The 14,480-nt window shown below is 46.7% G+C and overlaps 1 protein-coding gene across 2 annotated transcripts in view; it reads left to right on the plus strand.

Annotated features, from left to right (window-relative positions):
• The window catches only part of otud7a (OTU deubiquitinase 7A), a 59,437-nt gene extending 46,247 nt beyond the window's left edge, over positions 1-13,190 (plus strand). For both annotated transcript variants that reach the window (XM_080438792.1, XM_080438793.1), the window contains exons 10-13: positions 1,363-1,512; positions 7,786-7,900; positions 8,896-8,980; positions 9,781-13,190. In XM_080438792.1, coding sequence (XP_080294918.1) covers positions 1,363-1,512; positions 7,786-7,900; positions 8,896-8,980; positions 9,781-11,391 — 1,961 coding nt within the window. In that variant the 3' untranslated portion in view covers positions 11,392-13,190. The remainder of the gene's footprint in view (positions 1-1,362; positions 1,513-7,785; positions 7,901-8,895; positions 8,981-9,780) is intronic.
• Positions 13,191-14,480: the final 1,290 nt, after the last annotated feature.

A 14,480-nucleotide genomic window follows, 5' to 3' on the forward strand; every position in this document is an offset into this window, starting at 1 on the left:
TCCACCTGATGAATGGTATTCCATTTAAGCAAAGTGCTTAGTGGAGAGCACAGCATTTGAATTAGAACCACACTTATTTTTATTGAAAGGAATATTTATACGTTTAAGGAATTTGTCTTTGAGAGGCTGGTTCATTACACAGAATAACTGAATTAAGAAACATTTACAAATTGTTTACTACCGTACTATTTTCTGAAACCTAAAGATAAGCATAAAGATGAAAAATACAAAGAACATTGCACACTATAGCGTACAGAGACTGATGTAGGTAACAGGGGTAGATAAATAAATTCATATTAACTATTGCACTTGTGTACATAGAGTAGCTGCATACATACATTCATACATACAGTGTAACAGCATACAGTGTACATCCTCAAATGTTGACTTTGCCATGTACAGTAGTTGTCCAGTGTGGCTCTAATGCTTATGCTACACATAAATCTAACTGAATCAGCACTCAAAGTATCTACTGAATACCAGAGAACAAAATAAATGGGGTAGGAGGGGGCCTCACCGGTTAAGAGCGAATACCAGATAAATATAAGGCTATAGCCCTCCCGCAGCTGGTCTGGGTTTGAATCTGGCCCCAGGTTCTTTGCTGCGTGTCATCCCCTTTCAATCTGTAGATACCCCTGATGGAAGTTTTACACCATTGTGTATAAAGTATATGTAATATAAATATGTATATGGGTATGCCTTATTATTTTGATACATAATATCCAGCTACTAAATTATTCTCCCCCATATTCTGCACGCTCCCCATTGCTGCTTAAGAATGTACGGTATAGGTAAAGGCCCTTAACCTACTATTGCCAACTTTATTTGAGCTTATTTTCATTTATTATTACATCCAGTATTATCATTATTATTATCTTGTTGTTATATTGTAATTGTTATTGTTCAGAACATGCCACTCCTACATTTCAATAAAAGGAGAGATCAAGTTGTTGCAAACGAAAGATTTTATTGAATAGAAGATCAAACATTTTGGCGATTAGACTCTTTTAACAATTAACCTATAAGATTAGCTTTTAATAGGGAGAACCCCCTGGATTGTTGGTAGTGCAGATGAATCTCCTTCCTTCTCAACTCTAGACGATTGAGACAAGGTGGAGTTGGGATGGTTGCTCTGGAAAAGAGAATCACAGGGTCAGAGGCAGTGATATAGTACAATCGGCTGATTGGCTGACTGCAGATTGGCTAGAACTGCTCACACTTCAAGCTGTGAATGACAGGATGTTTGTGAAGCGTCCCCAGCAATAAAGATGAAAGAGAGAGAACTTACACTAGAGTTACATTTCGCTGCTTGTACTTGTATGATGAGTTTATTTACCTATAATTTTCTTTTTTTATTCCCAGCATTTGCTCCTATCCCATTTGGAGGTCTGTATCTGCCTCTGGAGGTGCCCCCAAGCCGCTGCCACTGCTCGCCGCTGGTATTGGCCTACGACCAGGCCCACTTCTCAGCCCTGGTGTCCATGGAGCAAAGGGACGTGCAGCGGGAGCAAGGTAACCAACCCGCTGCCCCATCACAGCCCCCAGGATAGAACAGAGGGAAAACAATGGGCCAACTCTAGGGATATACAGCATTATATACAGTATAGCAGGACTCTGCAGAGGACGGGGGCAGTCCCTCATCTGCTGAAAAGCACGTGCAAATTTTAAAATGTCATCTGCTGTATTGTGTGGTTGTCGGGCAGTTTTGCCCTTTGCTTTTTGCTGGAGGGCGGGGGATACAGCGACAGAGATAGAAAGGGAGAGAGAGAGCTCAGCCTGTCCTGCCAAAGGTGAATAATATATGAGACTGCGGTCTAATTACCTGTGATCTATTATTAAAGCATCCCAGCAAGAATCAGAGAGAGAGAGAGAGAGAGTAAAGAATAATGTCCTAGCGTTGTCCTATCTGACTTACTATAAGTGGTTTTACTCAATTCCTCATTGAAGTATATGGTGCGAAGGGTGCCTTGTGGAGCATATTGACTTTGCATTTAAGCCTGCGTTTTGCTGGTCGTGCGACAACATATTTTCAACTGAAAACACATTGTTTTCGTCGAAACTTTGTCGCCAAAACATACTGTAAGTGTGTGGGTCAATGCCGGCTGAGTGACCGTTGTTCCTCTGCTATGTGACTCTGCGCTCTGGCCTTATTCAGATTTAAACTTTGCCCACTCAGGATGCGTCGCTCACACCCGAGGTCACAGTTATCCTCACAAGGAGTTCCTTTGAGTGACAAATAGGCCAGGTTTCCTTGACAACCAGGCCTTGGTAGTCACAGCACCTCTCTGTATCAGCCCTAGTGGGTGGAACACACTTGTCATTCGCGTGGGCTGCTGGCCAACTCTTATTTCTCTCTTTCTACACCCCCCCCCCCTATTTTTCTGTCTTACTCTCTTTTTCTCTTCTCGTTCTTTCTCTCACTCTCACACAAATCTTACTCACTCACCCACTCACATTACACAGACTCCCCTATCCTCCTGCTCTCTTTCTCTCTCTCTAGTGTGTGTGTGTGTGTGTGTGTGTGTGTGTGTGTGTGTGTGTGTGTGTGTGTGTGTGTGTGTGTGTGTGTGTGTGTGTGTGTGTGTGTGTGTGTGTGTGTGTGTGTGTGTGTGCGCGTGCATACTATGGTCCTATTTTGGGCCTGCAGACACCAACCTAGTCATTATGACCACTGCAGTCTGCAGCGCACAGCAGACTAACAGACAGGCATGGTTCCTAACCTGCTATTTACTCCCTGAAGTCATTCTCCATAAAGCCAGCCACACATCAAAGCCGTGCTACTCCTGTGCCCATAATTGTTTGGTGCTGCCACTTTTATTAAGCTCTTTTTACTATAGGAGAGGTAATTCTCGTTTTGTCCAGCAGGTGGTGCTTGTGTCCATAGAACTCCACAGCAGTGTTATAACACAGTAGCAGCGTGACTGTCCTTAGCACTGTCTGGTACAGGGTGTCCTGTGCTAGGATTAGAGTACATTTCATCTGCAGTCGCTCTCCACTGTGTTATCAAAATACACACACACTTGTCAAAATACAAAGCTCTGTGTATATATGTATCCTGTGTATTGGTTTTACACGGCGAACATACAGAGCAATATGCTGTTGCTTCGGCTCCTCTACATTATTGCTATAGGTCTGCATGCAAGGATATAGCACATACATTTTTGTGATAATATGTATTTACAGCATATGTATTTTATTGTTAGCAAAGAGCATGAGGCGACAGCCTCAGCAAGTGTTTTATGTCACAAGCTTTGCCTTGCCTCACCAGGCTGCATTAGTGCATGTTTGTCTGAGCAGGTGCCAGACAAACAGACAGAAGGACAGAGGGTCAGCTAGACAGACAGGGCCCAATCTTCCACTGCCAATTAGGGCAAGGTAGCCTCAGACGGACCCTAAGCCCTCTGCAGCACATTGCCACATATGGGCAGGGTCCAGCAAAGCCGGGGGGCCCCAACAAACCAACCATCCTGTCCTGTGTAGGAGGAGAGGTGGTTGGACTGGACTCCCTTCACAGGCCGGCCACTGTGTGGGCGTCTCAGGTGGAGGGTCTCTCCATTTCCCCTAGCCGCTAGCCAGCGAGGAGCATCCGAGGGGCTGTCACGCCGGTGTGTGTGTTCAGGTGCCAGAGGCTCGGCTAGAATACTGGCTCTTTCTTCAGCTCTGTCTATGGAAGATTATAGCCCGGTCCCTCCCAGTAACCTGAGCCTAAATCACACTGACACATCACGCCACTGCCCCTTTTATGGGCTGCTAGCATGGGCTGCTGTGGCGGCTTTGATGGGGCTTCTGGGTTGATGTCAGGGAAAAAAAACGGTGAGGGTGAAGGGGGGGACTATATGGAGTAAGGGGTTATTGCGAGGATGAAGTGAGACTTTCTTTCAGAATTATTTGTTTAATATTTTTTTTCACACTTGGGGTCCCAAAGGAGCAGTTAAGAGTGTTTTCTGTGTAAGGCAGTCAGGTGTGTTTTTTTTGTCTGCCAAATCCTGCTCACCTACTGCGTGATAATGGGTGGTTCCTCGACAGACGCCAGTGACCATGCCTTCTTGTCGGCTTATTTTCCCTCTGTGGTTTAGCGATGTGTGAGAGGGGCCGGCCCCTTGGAAAACTCGGGCGCTATTTCAAGCTCTGCTCCCAGTATCAAAAGACTTGCTGGTTTTCCTTGGCTTCCCATCATCAGCCCGCTAACTCTCAGTGAAGTAAATGGTCCTCTTTTACACAAAGACCACCTACAGAACAGCATGGTATAGTCATTCACCTCTGGCTGGGACTTTAACTACTGGTTCTATTAAACACTTTCAGTGCCCTACTTTACAGTACAATACACTTAGCCTAATGGTATCAATATGGCGATCAACCGGTTCTTTTGTTTTACATGTTACTTCAAATGTGATGCTTTTGTAATCACAGACATGTTTCCGCTGTTAAAATATGTGAGGCCAAACACTGCCTTGTTTATATGCGTGACTGCTGTTTATTGTGGTGAATTAGACCCCTTAAATCTGCAGCTGTGCACAGTGGCCGAAGTCAGGAATTCAAATTTGTACGTTTTCCAGGCAGTACAAATTGTCCTCAAAAACAAAGCGGAGGGGAAACATTTGCTCAGCCTTGTTGCTGTGTGTGTCTGTCTGTGTGTAAAGGTTGCGACGTGACGAAACGCAGTAAGCTATAGAGAGAGAATCAATAATCTGCTTCCTCTCCTCTCCCCTGAAACGGGATTTAGGATTGAGATGCTCCCCACGCACACACAGGAGTTAGGATTGAGATGCTCGCCACACACACGTCTGCCTGGTCCTCCTCCAAAGAAATAAATGAACAAACACAAATGTCAACCCCCGCACACTTCCAACAGCTGCATCCTTTTGCAGCACCAGGTTACACCCAGCCCCACCCCCCCACCCCACTCCTCCACGTCTCTATTCCACCAAAATCTAAGATGCACACTGAACGGGCGCTAGGCGAGCTAGCAGCAGCGAGCTACGCTGCTGAGTACACAGCTCACATTCCGCGGAGGTCTGCGGTGATGTCATCCCCGCATATGTTATGCGAATCGGTCATTCAAGGACAGCGGAATCGAGGCTGCCGAACGGGGATAGTAAATACATTACAGCACACTTCAGTCCCCCGGAGCTCTGTTGGCAAGCACTAGACGCTGGAAGCGGACCAAGCCCCGAACGGGAACAACGGCATACACAGCACTTCGGAACAGAGAGGGGAGGGAAGGACAGCTGCACCGTGGGAGCTGGGACGCGACCCCAAAGGCCTCGGCTGCCCGCTGCATGACCTGAGTGGGAACTGAGTGGGAGCTTGGCCTAGTGTGCTCTGTACACGTTTGCATGATCATTATATTGAGCCTTTCCTTTGTTTGTTGTGGCTTTTAAAAAAAGAAAATATATAGAAGCATTGTAAGCTAGATGCTTCTTCTGTAAGGAGACCCCATGTCCCCCGTCCCTCTTTTCCTAGAATTCAACAAGCCATGCCAGTATCTGCAGAATGCCAGACAGTGCCGAATTGGCACCGGCCTTCTGAAAGGGTCTCTGTAAGGCACTTTAGTTTGCACCCATGAAAAAAGCAAACGGCCGCTCTGAGATCTATTGAGAGACTTTCCAGATGCTCTTAGTGATATATTTGCTCTGTTGATGGTGCGACATTCTGTCTGCCTGCCTGCCTGCTTGCTTGCCTGCCGGCCTGGTGGCAAAGTGATCATATCAATGGAGAGTCGGAGACGACGGACTATTCTGGTTCTGGCCTGTTCTTGTTCTCTCTTTGGGAAATGCTACAAAGATGTGTCATCACTGTCAATGACTCAACTCACACTTGTAGGCACATTCATCATGTTATACACGTCACACACACACGCCAAACAGATGCACAGAGAGAGAAATTAAAGAGAGGATAAGAGAGAGATAGAGAGAGAGATGGTAGGATTTGCCCCACAGTTTCATTGTCATGACAAAGGTGTGTGTGTGTGTGTGTGTGTGTGTGTGTGTGTGTGTGTGTGTGTGTGTGTGTGTGTGTGTGTGTGTGTGTGTGTGTGTGTGTGTGTGTGTGTGTGTGTGTGTGTGTGTGTGTGTGTGTGTGTGTGTGTGTGTGTGTGTGTGTGTGTGTGTGTGAGTGAGACGCCTGCAGAGCAGAGCAGCCTATTGGCAGTAAAAGGATTTGTGAGGCAGGGAGGAGACTGTATGTTCCATCTGGGACTGACAGTGAGGCTGGAATGTCCTCGGCCTGAACAGGCTGCATCACCCTGCTGTCATGCGGACAACAGCCCCCACACTAAACTGCCTGAGGAGAACGGTCAGGTGGTCCAGAGGAACACAGCAGTTCTTCCTCACACTGTGGGTCTTATCCACACCCACCCATCCCCACACACACTCACACACACACACACACACACATTGTACGCTTGTGCACACTTCACGCCTCCCACAAGAGGAAGTGCGGGTGGGTTACCGTTCTATTGTTTTGCATTTGCCAATGGCTGTTGAAACGCTCTTCCTGCTCGTGTGCAGACAGACAGCCAGCCAGCCAGCCAGACAGACAGATGCTATCGAATGAAACCATTTCAGGGCCACTGGTCGTGCACTACAATGCGTGACTGCATTGTTCCTCACACCCTTATCGTTTTAGTGGCACTGGGTGAGAGGGCTGTTCAGGACATAAGCAGACGTGTCGCTGTTGTCGATAATCTTCTCCACTTTTCCTTCCTGTGTTGGTGAAAGCAACAGCGAATGGCACGCCCTTGCCACAACCTTACCTGTGGTGGTTTTCCAGGTTTTCCCTTTTCTGTTTGCGACAATGTGGAAATACTGGCTACCGTTGGCGAGACACACTAGTAGTAGTAGTAGTAGTAGTAGTAGTAGTAGTAGTAGTAGTAGTAGTAGTAGTAGTAGTAGTAGTAGTAGTAGTAGTAGTAGTAGTAGTAGTAGTAGTAGTAGTAGTAGTAGTAGTAGTAGTAGTAGTAGTAGTTAATAATCTTTATCTGTATAGCACTTTTAATACATTGGAAGCAAGCAGCTCAAAGTACTTTTGAGCTGAATGAAAATAATGAAAAATAATGGTTAAAATGAATACATTATTATTAATAAAATAATATATATATATATATATAAGCTAGCTTAAAAACACATGTTTCCATTTGCCGTTTATTGGCAGCTTCAGTGGACCAGGACAGGAATTGCATCTGTGTTATGAAAGAAGTAACCATTTGAGTTTTAACTTTCATGGCTTGATGACCTAACCTGTTATGTGACACTAGTGTCACATAACAGGTAATATATAACAGGTATGTGACACTAGTGTCACATAACGTAATTAAACGTAACTAAATAGGTAATACTATGCAGTATGTACACTACAGTATGTGTGCAGAATATAAGCATAATAATATGTGTGTGCATTATGTTTGTACTGTATGTGCAACTGTATGTGTCAGGTTCCTTTGCATTGTCAGGTGTGTGTGTGTGTGGGTGCGTGCGTGCGCGTGTGTGTGGTAGTCAGACAGGTAACAGGCCTGTAGTGTCATTGTTCATCAACCTGGTTGCCTGGGGGGGGGGGGGGGGTTCGTTTTTTTTGGAGTCTACTGCCCCTGGCCTTGTGGATGTGGAACCCTTTGCCATGTGATAGCATCTGAAACAGTCTGTGGCTGGGGTCGTTGATAATCCCACGGGCTGACAAAACGTGTGCAGCCTTCATGTTGTCTCTGACACCTTGACATCATTGCGTACACAATCACCGGCGATGCAGCCAAACCGGACCGAATCCCTCATCCTCTCCTCTGTCTTCCAGCTGTTATCCCTCTGACCGACTCTGAACACAAGCTGCTTGCACTCCACTTCGCCGTGGACCCTGGGAGAGACTGGGAGTGGGGGAGAGATGACAACGACAACGCCAAACTAGCCAAGTAAGTCCCATAGCACCGGGACCGGTTGTCTGGACAGCTTTCTACCAAAGTACCAGAACTATGTGCAGACCAGAAACATCTCTCTCTATGTGTATACAATTGTCCATTTGGTTACATTTGTAACACTCTCTGAGTTACAAATGGATATATTAACACACATACAGTATGTATACAGTATATAGAGACATAAGGCTCCATTGTGTCTGTATAAGTTCACTGTGAGGGATTTAGGTCTGGTCATGGGCTCCGGGCTCTCGGGTCACTTCAAAGAGCGAAGCAGAGAACAAATTGTGAGCCGTGTCAGTCATCCATAGGGTTTCCCAGGAACGAGTGTGCTAAAGCAGCATTCCTCCTGCCAGTCCGGATTGGCCTCGGTGTTTAGGAATGAGTTTATGTAAGGGTATCTGTTTCACATTCTTGCCAGTCAGGTGGTATACTTATCCCTGGAACAGGCTGGAGGTATGTACATTCTTAAGGGTACAGATATGAAGCATTTAGAACAATAACTGTTCTGTATGTTATGTGAAATAACATCCACAATACAACCATCATTATGTCACCGATGAATTGGATTGTTATGTGTTAGAATGTTTTAATTAAACGGTACAGATAAATGGACGCAGTATTTGGAATAAAGAAATTATATCTTGCCTGTGCTGTAGAATTTTAGAAATTTTACTTTGATGTCATGAAACAATGCCGCATTGAAAGCCTGATTTATACACTGGAAATGGCAGATCCACCAAGCTGACAACACATTGCATTGCAACACGCTGTGAGCTTGTACATCCGTTATTTTCGGAAAGCGACGCTGTCATAAGATGGAGTATAAATTAGAACATGAGTCCTTTTGGAGGTTCCGTCACATGACTGTGTTAACCCTGGATGTGCTTGTGAGAGGGTCACATCACATGACTGGGTGTTAAGCCCTGGATGTGTGGTTGTGGGAGCTCCATCACATGACTTAGTGTTAACCTCTGGATGTCTCTCTGCAGCCTCATCCTCTCCCTGGAGGCCAAACTGAATCTCCTGCACAACTACATGAACGTAACGTGGATCCGGATCCCGTCTGAAACCAGGGTAATGATGTTTTGCCGCATGTAACATTTCATGTGTGTCACATTTGATTTGGCTCATTTATGGATGCTATGCTCCAGACGTCCTTTAAATCATACAGTCCCTGCAATTTAGTTTTATTGTCAGGATGTTATTATGTTCTCAGTATCCCCGCACAGTCTGCCGTGAGAGCGGACACGTAAACAGCGGCAAGCTCAAGCATGTGTTTGATTTACGGGTTTGTTGGAATCGGTTTTACAACTTTGTAGGAAATCCATGAAAGAGACTCTCTGTTGATTATTTAGATACCAACCTTCCCTAATGTTCCGTCAATCAAGATGCTGTGAAAATGTTGCTGATAACCAAGCCAGACAATCAGAAATGTGTTGTATTTGCTTACACTGGTTGGAAGCAGTTCTAAAAAGAAAGGAAAAAACTGCATCGCAGAACCAATGCTCCTTCCTATTGCGATGGTGATGATTTGTTTTCAAAGCAGTGCATGTAGCTTTGTCAGCAGCCGTTCTTGCCCCTGTTCTCTGATCTCTGAACGTCTGGCTATGCAAGACTAAGTTATTTTTTTTTTTACTGCGTACAGCAGTCTACTATATGTGTGGTTTCTCACTGTGAGTATATGTGTGTGTGTGTGTGTGTGTGTGTGTGTGTGTGTGTGTGTGTGTGTGTGTGTGTGTGTGTGTGTGTGTGTGTGTGTGTGTGTGTGTGTGTGTGTGTGTGTGTGTGTGTGTGTGTGTGTGTGTGTGTGTGTGTGTGTGTGTGTGTGTGTGTGTGTGTGTGTGTGTGTGTGTGTGTGTGTGTCCTTGCCGCAGGCTCCCCTGGCTCAGCCGGAGTCGCCCACGGCCTCCGCAGGTGAGGACGTCCAATCCCTGGCCGAGTCCATGGACTCGGATCGCGAGTCTGTCGGCAGCAACTCCAACGTCAACACCGGGAAGCCCAGCGGCAAGGACAAGGACAAGGACAAGCAGCGCAAGGACAAAGACAAGAACCGGGCTGACTCTGTGGCCAACAAACTGGGTAGCTTCAGCAAAACCCTGGGCATCAAGCTGAAGAAGAACATGGGAGGTCTGGGTGGCCTCGTGCACGGCAAAATGAACAAGTCGAACTCTGGCACCGCCCGCAATGGCGACAACGGTGGGGAGAAGATGAAGAAGAAAGAGTCGAAGAACGTCAAGGGAAGCAAGGAGGAGTCAGGCCAATCAGGCCAGTCAGGCCAATCAGCCAGCTCCACCTCCTCCGAGAAGGCCACCAGCCCCTCCCCTACGGACCAAGACAGGCCCTCTGGCTCCTCCCCCACCGAGCGAGCGGACACTGTGGGGAGGTTCCCGGGAGGAGACAAGACCCTGGACAACTGGAAGTACAGCACCGATGTCAAGCTCAGCCTCAACATTCTGCGGGCCGCCATGCAGGGCGAGCGCAAGTTCATCTTCGCCGGCCTCCTCCTCACCAGCCACCGGCACCAGTTCCACGAGGAGATGATCAGCTACTACCTGAGCAGCGCCCAGGAACGCTTCAGCCAGGAGCAGGAGCAGAGGAGGAAGGAGGGCGACAAGAAGCCGTCTTCGGCCACCGGTGCCAACGCCAACGCCTTGAAGAAGCCCGAGCACGAGAGCGTCTTTCAGAGGGAGCGGTCGGACAGCTCCCCTCCGGAGAGCTGCTCGCCGGTCCTGCCGCACCACGCCCACGCCTACAGCCACAGCTCCCAGGCGCCGCTGGGCCTCAAGATGCAGGGCAGGAACAGCCCCACCCCCGCGGCCCCCCCGCTGGTACCCACCTCTGTCCCACCTCTCACCCCGCCCCCAGCCGCCCACTACACCTCACACCCGGCCCCCGTCTCGGTCCCGGCCCCTTACGCCTCCCCTAGTATCGGTGCTAAGAGACCGGGGCCCGTCCCGGTGTCCGCCCACTACAGCCATACCCCGCCCATCCAGAGGCACAGCGTGATCCACCTGCGAGACGTCAACGTGCAATCATCCAGCTTCCAGGATGAGCCCTATAAGCCCGTGGTGGGCACCCTGAAAACATGCGCCACCTACCCCCAGCAGAACCGCTCGCTGTCCTCGCAGAGCTACAGCCCCGCCCGCCTGTCGGGGGTCCGCACCATCAACGCCATGGAGACACTGTCCTACAACATGGCGGGCGATCACAAGTCCCACACCTACACCAACGGGTTCGACGCCGGGGACATCCGGGACTGCCTGGAGTTCGCCGACGAGGACCCCTCGGCGCACACCTGTTTCAGCCAGGACAAAACCAAAGGGCGGAGCCCCGGGGGTCCTCTGTACTGCTTTCAGCAACGCCGCTGCAAGCGGGAGAACTGCTCCTTTTACGGCAGGCCGGAGGCAGACAACTACTGCTCCTACTGTTACCGAGAGGAGGTGAAACGCAGGGAGAGGGAGAGCAAAGTGTACAGGCCTGCGTAGCCGCCGACCACACTCCACATTTAGCCTAACATGTAACGGCATACATTTTTCCTACTCTGTTGAAGAACACTCCCCTTTGTGTCCCAGTTACTCATCTCTCGTTAGTAAAGAATACTACTTTATGATGTGGGAAGCAGAACTGGAAACAGTGAGCAGCTTTGGCCAGATGTTGTACTATTTCTGTGTTTTCTCTGTCTCATTGAATTTAAGCCTGATCTATGTTTCGTCGCACAACGGTGCCGCGCACCAAAAATAGTCAGATGTGCAAGCTTGTGAGCTTGTACATCTGCAATTTTCAGCATGCGACCGCTGTCGTATGACGGAGCATAAATTCGGCATTAGTCTTTTACTTGTTTTAGAGTAAAAGTCATCTCTTCCTGTGCTGTATTTTCTATATGTGAGGCAAAGTCCTGTATTTTTGAGAGCGTGAAAGGTTTGCGACTTACGTGGAAGGAGCATTTTGTCTAATTTAACCAGTTTTAATACAATATTTATGTTTAGGTCTTCAAAGTGTTGTTTGTGGAGAAATTGTGGTTGTTTCGCAATCAAAAGAAATGCGAGGGGGAGGAAACATTTAACTTAAAAGCAATAATTTGGTGATGTTTGCTACTCCCTCTCCCAGTTTTGTCTATGCACCAAATGATAGCTACTGTAAGTCTGACTGTCTCTTGTACATTTTAAAGGATTATTACGGTGTGCTTTTGTAAAAGACCTTCAAGTACAGGAATGCACATGAATAAACATGGATCATGGTGTTGGATTAGGATCTAATATAAACCTGTCTCGTTCATACAATGTACCTCTGTGCTCGCCCTGGTGCAATGGAAGTGGTCAGATGTGTCAGCATTTGGGTTGAGAACGTCGTGCAATGCAACGTATCATGAAGGTTTTTGTACCCTTTAGTCAACTCGATCTCCGTAGCGCTGCCAAACTGGCTTATTGAAAAAGTGACCATCAGTAGCTCTGAATTTACAAATATGTAAATGTATGTGCCAAACATTGACCAATATGCATGGGTTGAATGAATATGCAGTGTTCATGGTGTCTTTCCCTCTGAGCGAAATGTTAATCGCCCCATTGATAGTGTTAGGTGAGCAGGAATCGTGGCTCCATCTGTTTTGAAGTGTTATTAACGTGTGTCTCTAGCCCGTCTCTAATCCAACACACAAGACTGTGCGATCATGCTACTAGCATTATGTGGTGACCTACTACAATATAGAGTATACATGTGTCACTGGTCCAACGTTAAGATTGTCTGTACTTCTTTCATATGGGGAGGCCATAAAAAAGAAAACACACCTGCTGCTGCTAAGAGCACCTCAAGCCTTTTGTGATATCATTAGTGCTTTAACCAATCAGTGGGTTTCGGACCTGTGTATGCCTTTTGTACCAGAAAATGTTCTGGTGCAAATGATAATACACGTGTTCCAGACACCCGTCCCCAGTGCTTACTGCCCATTGGACATGACTACTGTAAAAGAAGCCGTGTTTGTGTTTGTTCTGGTGATGCCTGAATATTATTCGACCACACTGTCCTTACCTGAGTGTGTCCTGGCCAAGGATGTTCCGCTGCTTCCTCAGTTCACTTCCTGTCTTTCCACTCACTCTACGCACACACACACACACACACACACCCCTATACGTGCGCACACACTGCAGTGATGTTCCTCCGCTCCTCTTCCTCGTTTCTACGTGACCAGTTCATGGACTCTCACCATGTTAGGACTGTAAGATATGATTTTGTATTCCTTTGAAAGTTTTACACTACTTTAAATTATTTATTTGCACATTAGGTACTGTACGGATGTAAATATGAAAAGAAAAAAAATAGTTTATTGTTACAAATATGATGTGTCTGTGTCATTCATTGTTTTTATGGATGGGGATGTACATTTAGACTAGAGGAAATGGTCAATGCTCGGTCTGGAGAAATATTCATTAACCTTGTTCCATGGAGAAATATGATTTGATCAAAGGCAGTCAAGACTTTATGGTGTTCATACTACACATATATTGTACTGGAGAAAGGTCTTATTTCGTAAGTACAATGATGTAGCCCAATACACTTATTTGCCTGTTCTGGGTAAGGACGACTTCAGAATGAGTAGTAGACCTATTAGGCCTACTGTTATCAATGCTGTATTGGGACACATTGTGGTCGTCGTCTTGCAGAATGCATTGATGTGTAACTCTTGAACTACCACAATTAGGCTGGCAGTAATGCCTTATTTATACTCACTGAGAAGGACTGAAGCTAACAACATATATAGAAAACGACAACAGTCATACTTAACCCTAATTATCTCCGCCAGGTCGAAGGCAAGGGGAGGGATTATGCGTTTGCCTTTGTCTGTCTGTCTAGAGCTAATCTCTCAAACTGCTGGGCCAATCAGCGGCAAGTTTCTTGTGCATGCTGCCGATAGTCCAAGGAATTACCTCCCCAGTACTGTCTTTGAAATATTGAACTTAACTTTTATAATGGAAGTGAAAGGCGGTCAGATCGGGCTGAAACCATGCCCATACATGTAATGTCATAGATGACAGACGTCATGGACTGGACTCCAGGCCTGGCAGAGACACAGTATGCACGTGGCTTGGCTTCATGTGGATCTTGTCACCTATGACGTATCTATGATGAACGACTCAATTTTTGGCCAAGTTTTGGACCAAACATCCCGTCACTTCCGTTATAAAATGAAGTATTCCTATTTTTGGAATATTTAAAAAGCAAGGACAAGACGTTTTCTGCTGATTCGAAAAACAAAAGACGGACAGACCGATTTCGATGAGATTCAGGGTGACGCCAAAAAGGTTGAGCGACACAGCCGTGTGACAAATTATAAATTAGCTAACTTCAGGAATCATACACATCAGTCACAGAAGCCATCCATATTTTTAGACATTTGCCTTGGTCAGGACTCAACGGAAAATGCCATTCATCTCGGTAACTGTTTTCAGAATGAGGCTTTTCCACCGTGTCTCATTTCTCCGAAAAGAAAATCTGAGGAAAACTCCCTCGAACCCGTTCTGAGGTCAGCGAGTTGAGATTGTTATGAGTCAACTGCCAAGTAGGGCAGCATTCCAGAGCT

This window comes from Gymnoscopelus braueri (assembly GCF_963280865.1).
Source record: "Gymnoscopelus braueri genome assembly, chromosome: 9".
Classification (NCBI taxonomy): domain Eukaryota; kingdom Metazoa; phylum Chordata; class Actinopteri; order Myctophiformes; family Myctophidae; genus Gymnoscopelus; species Gymnoscopelus braueri.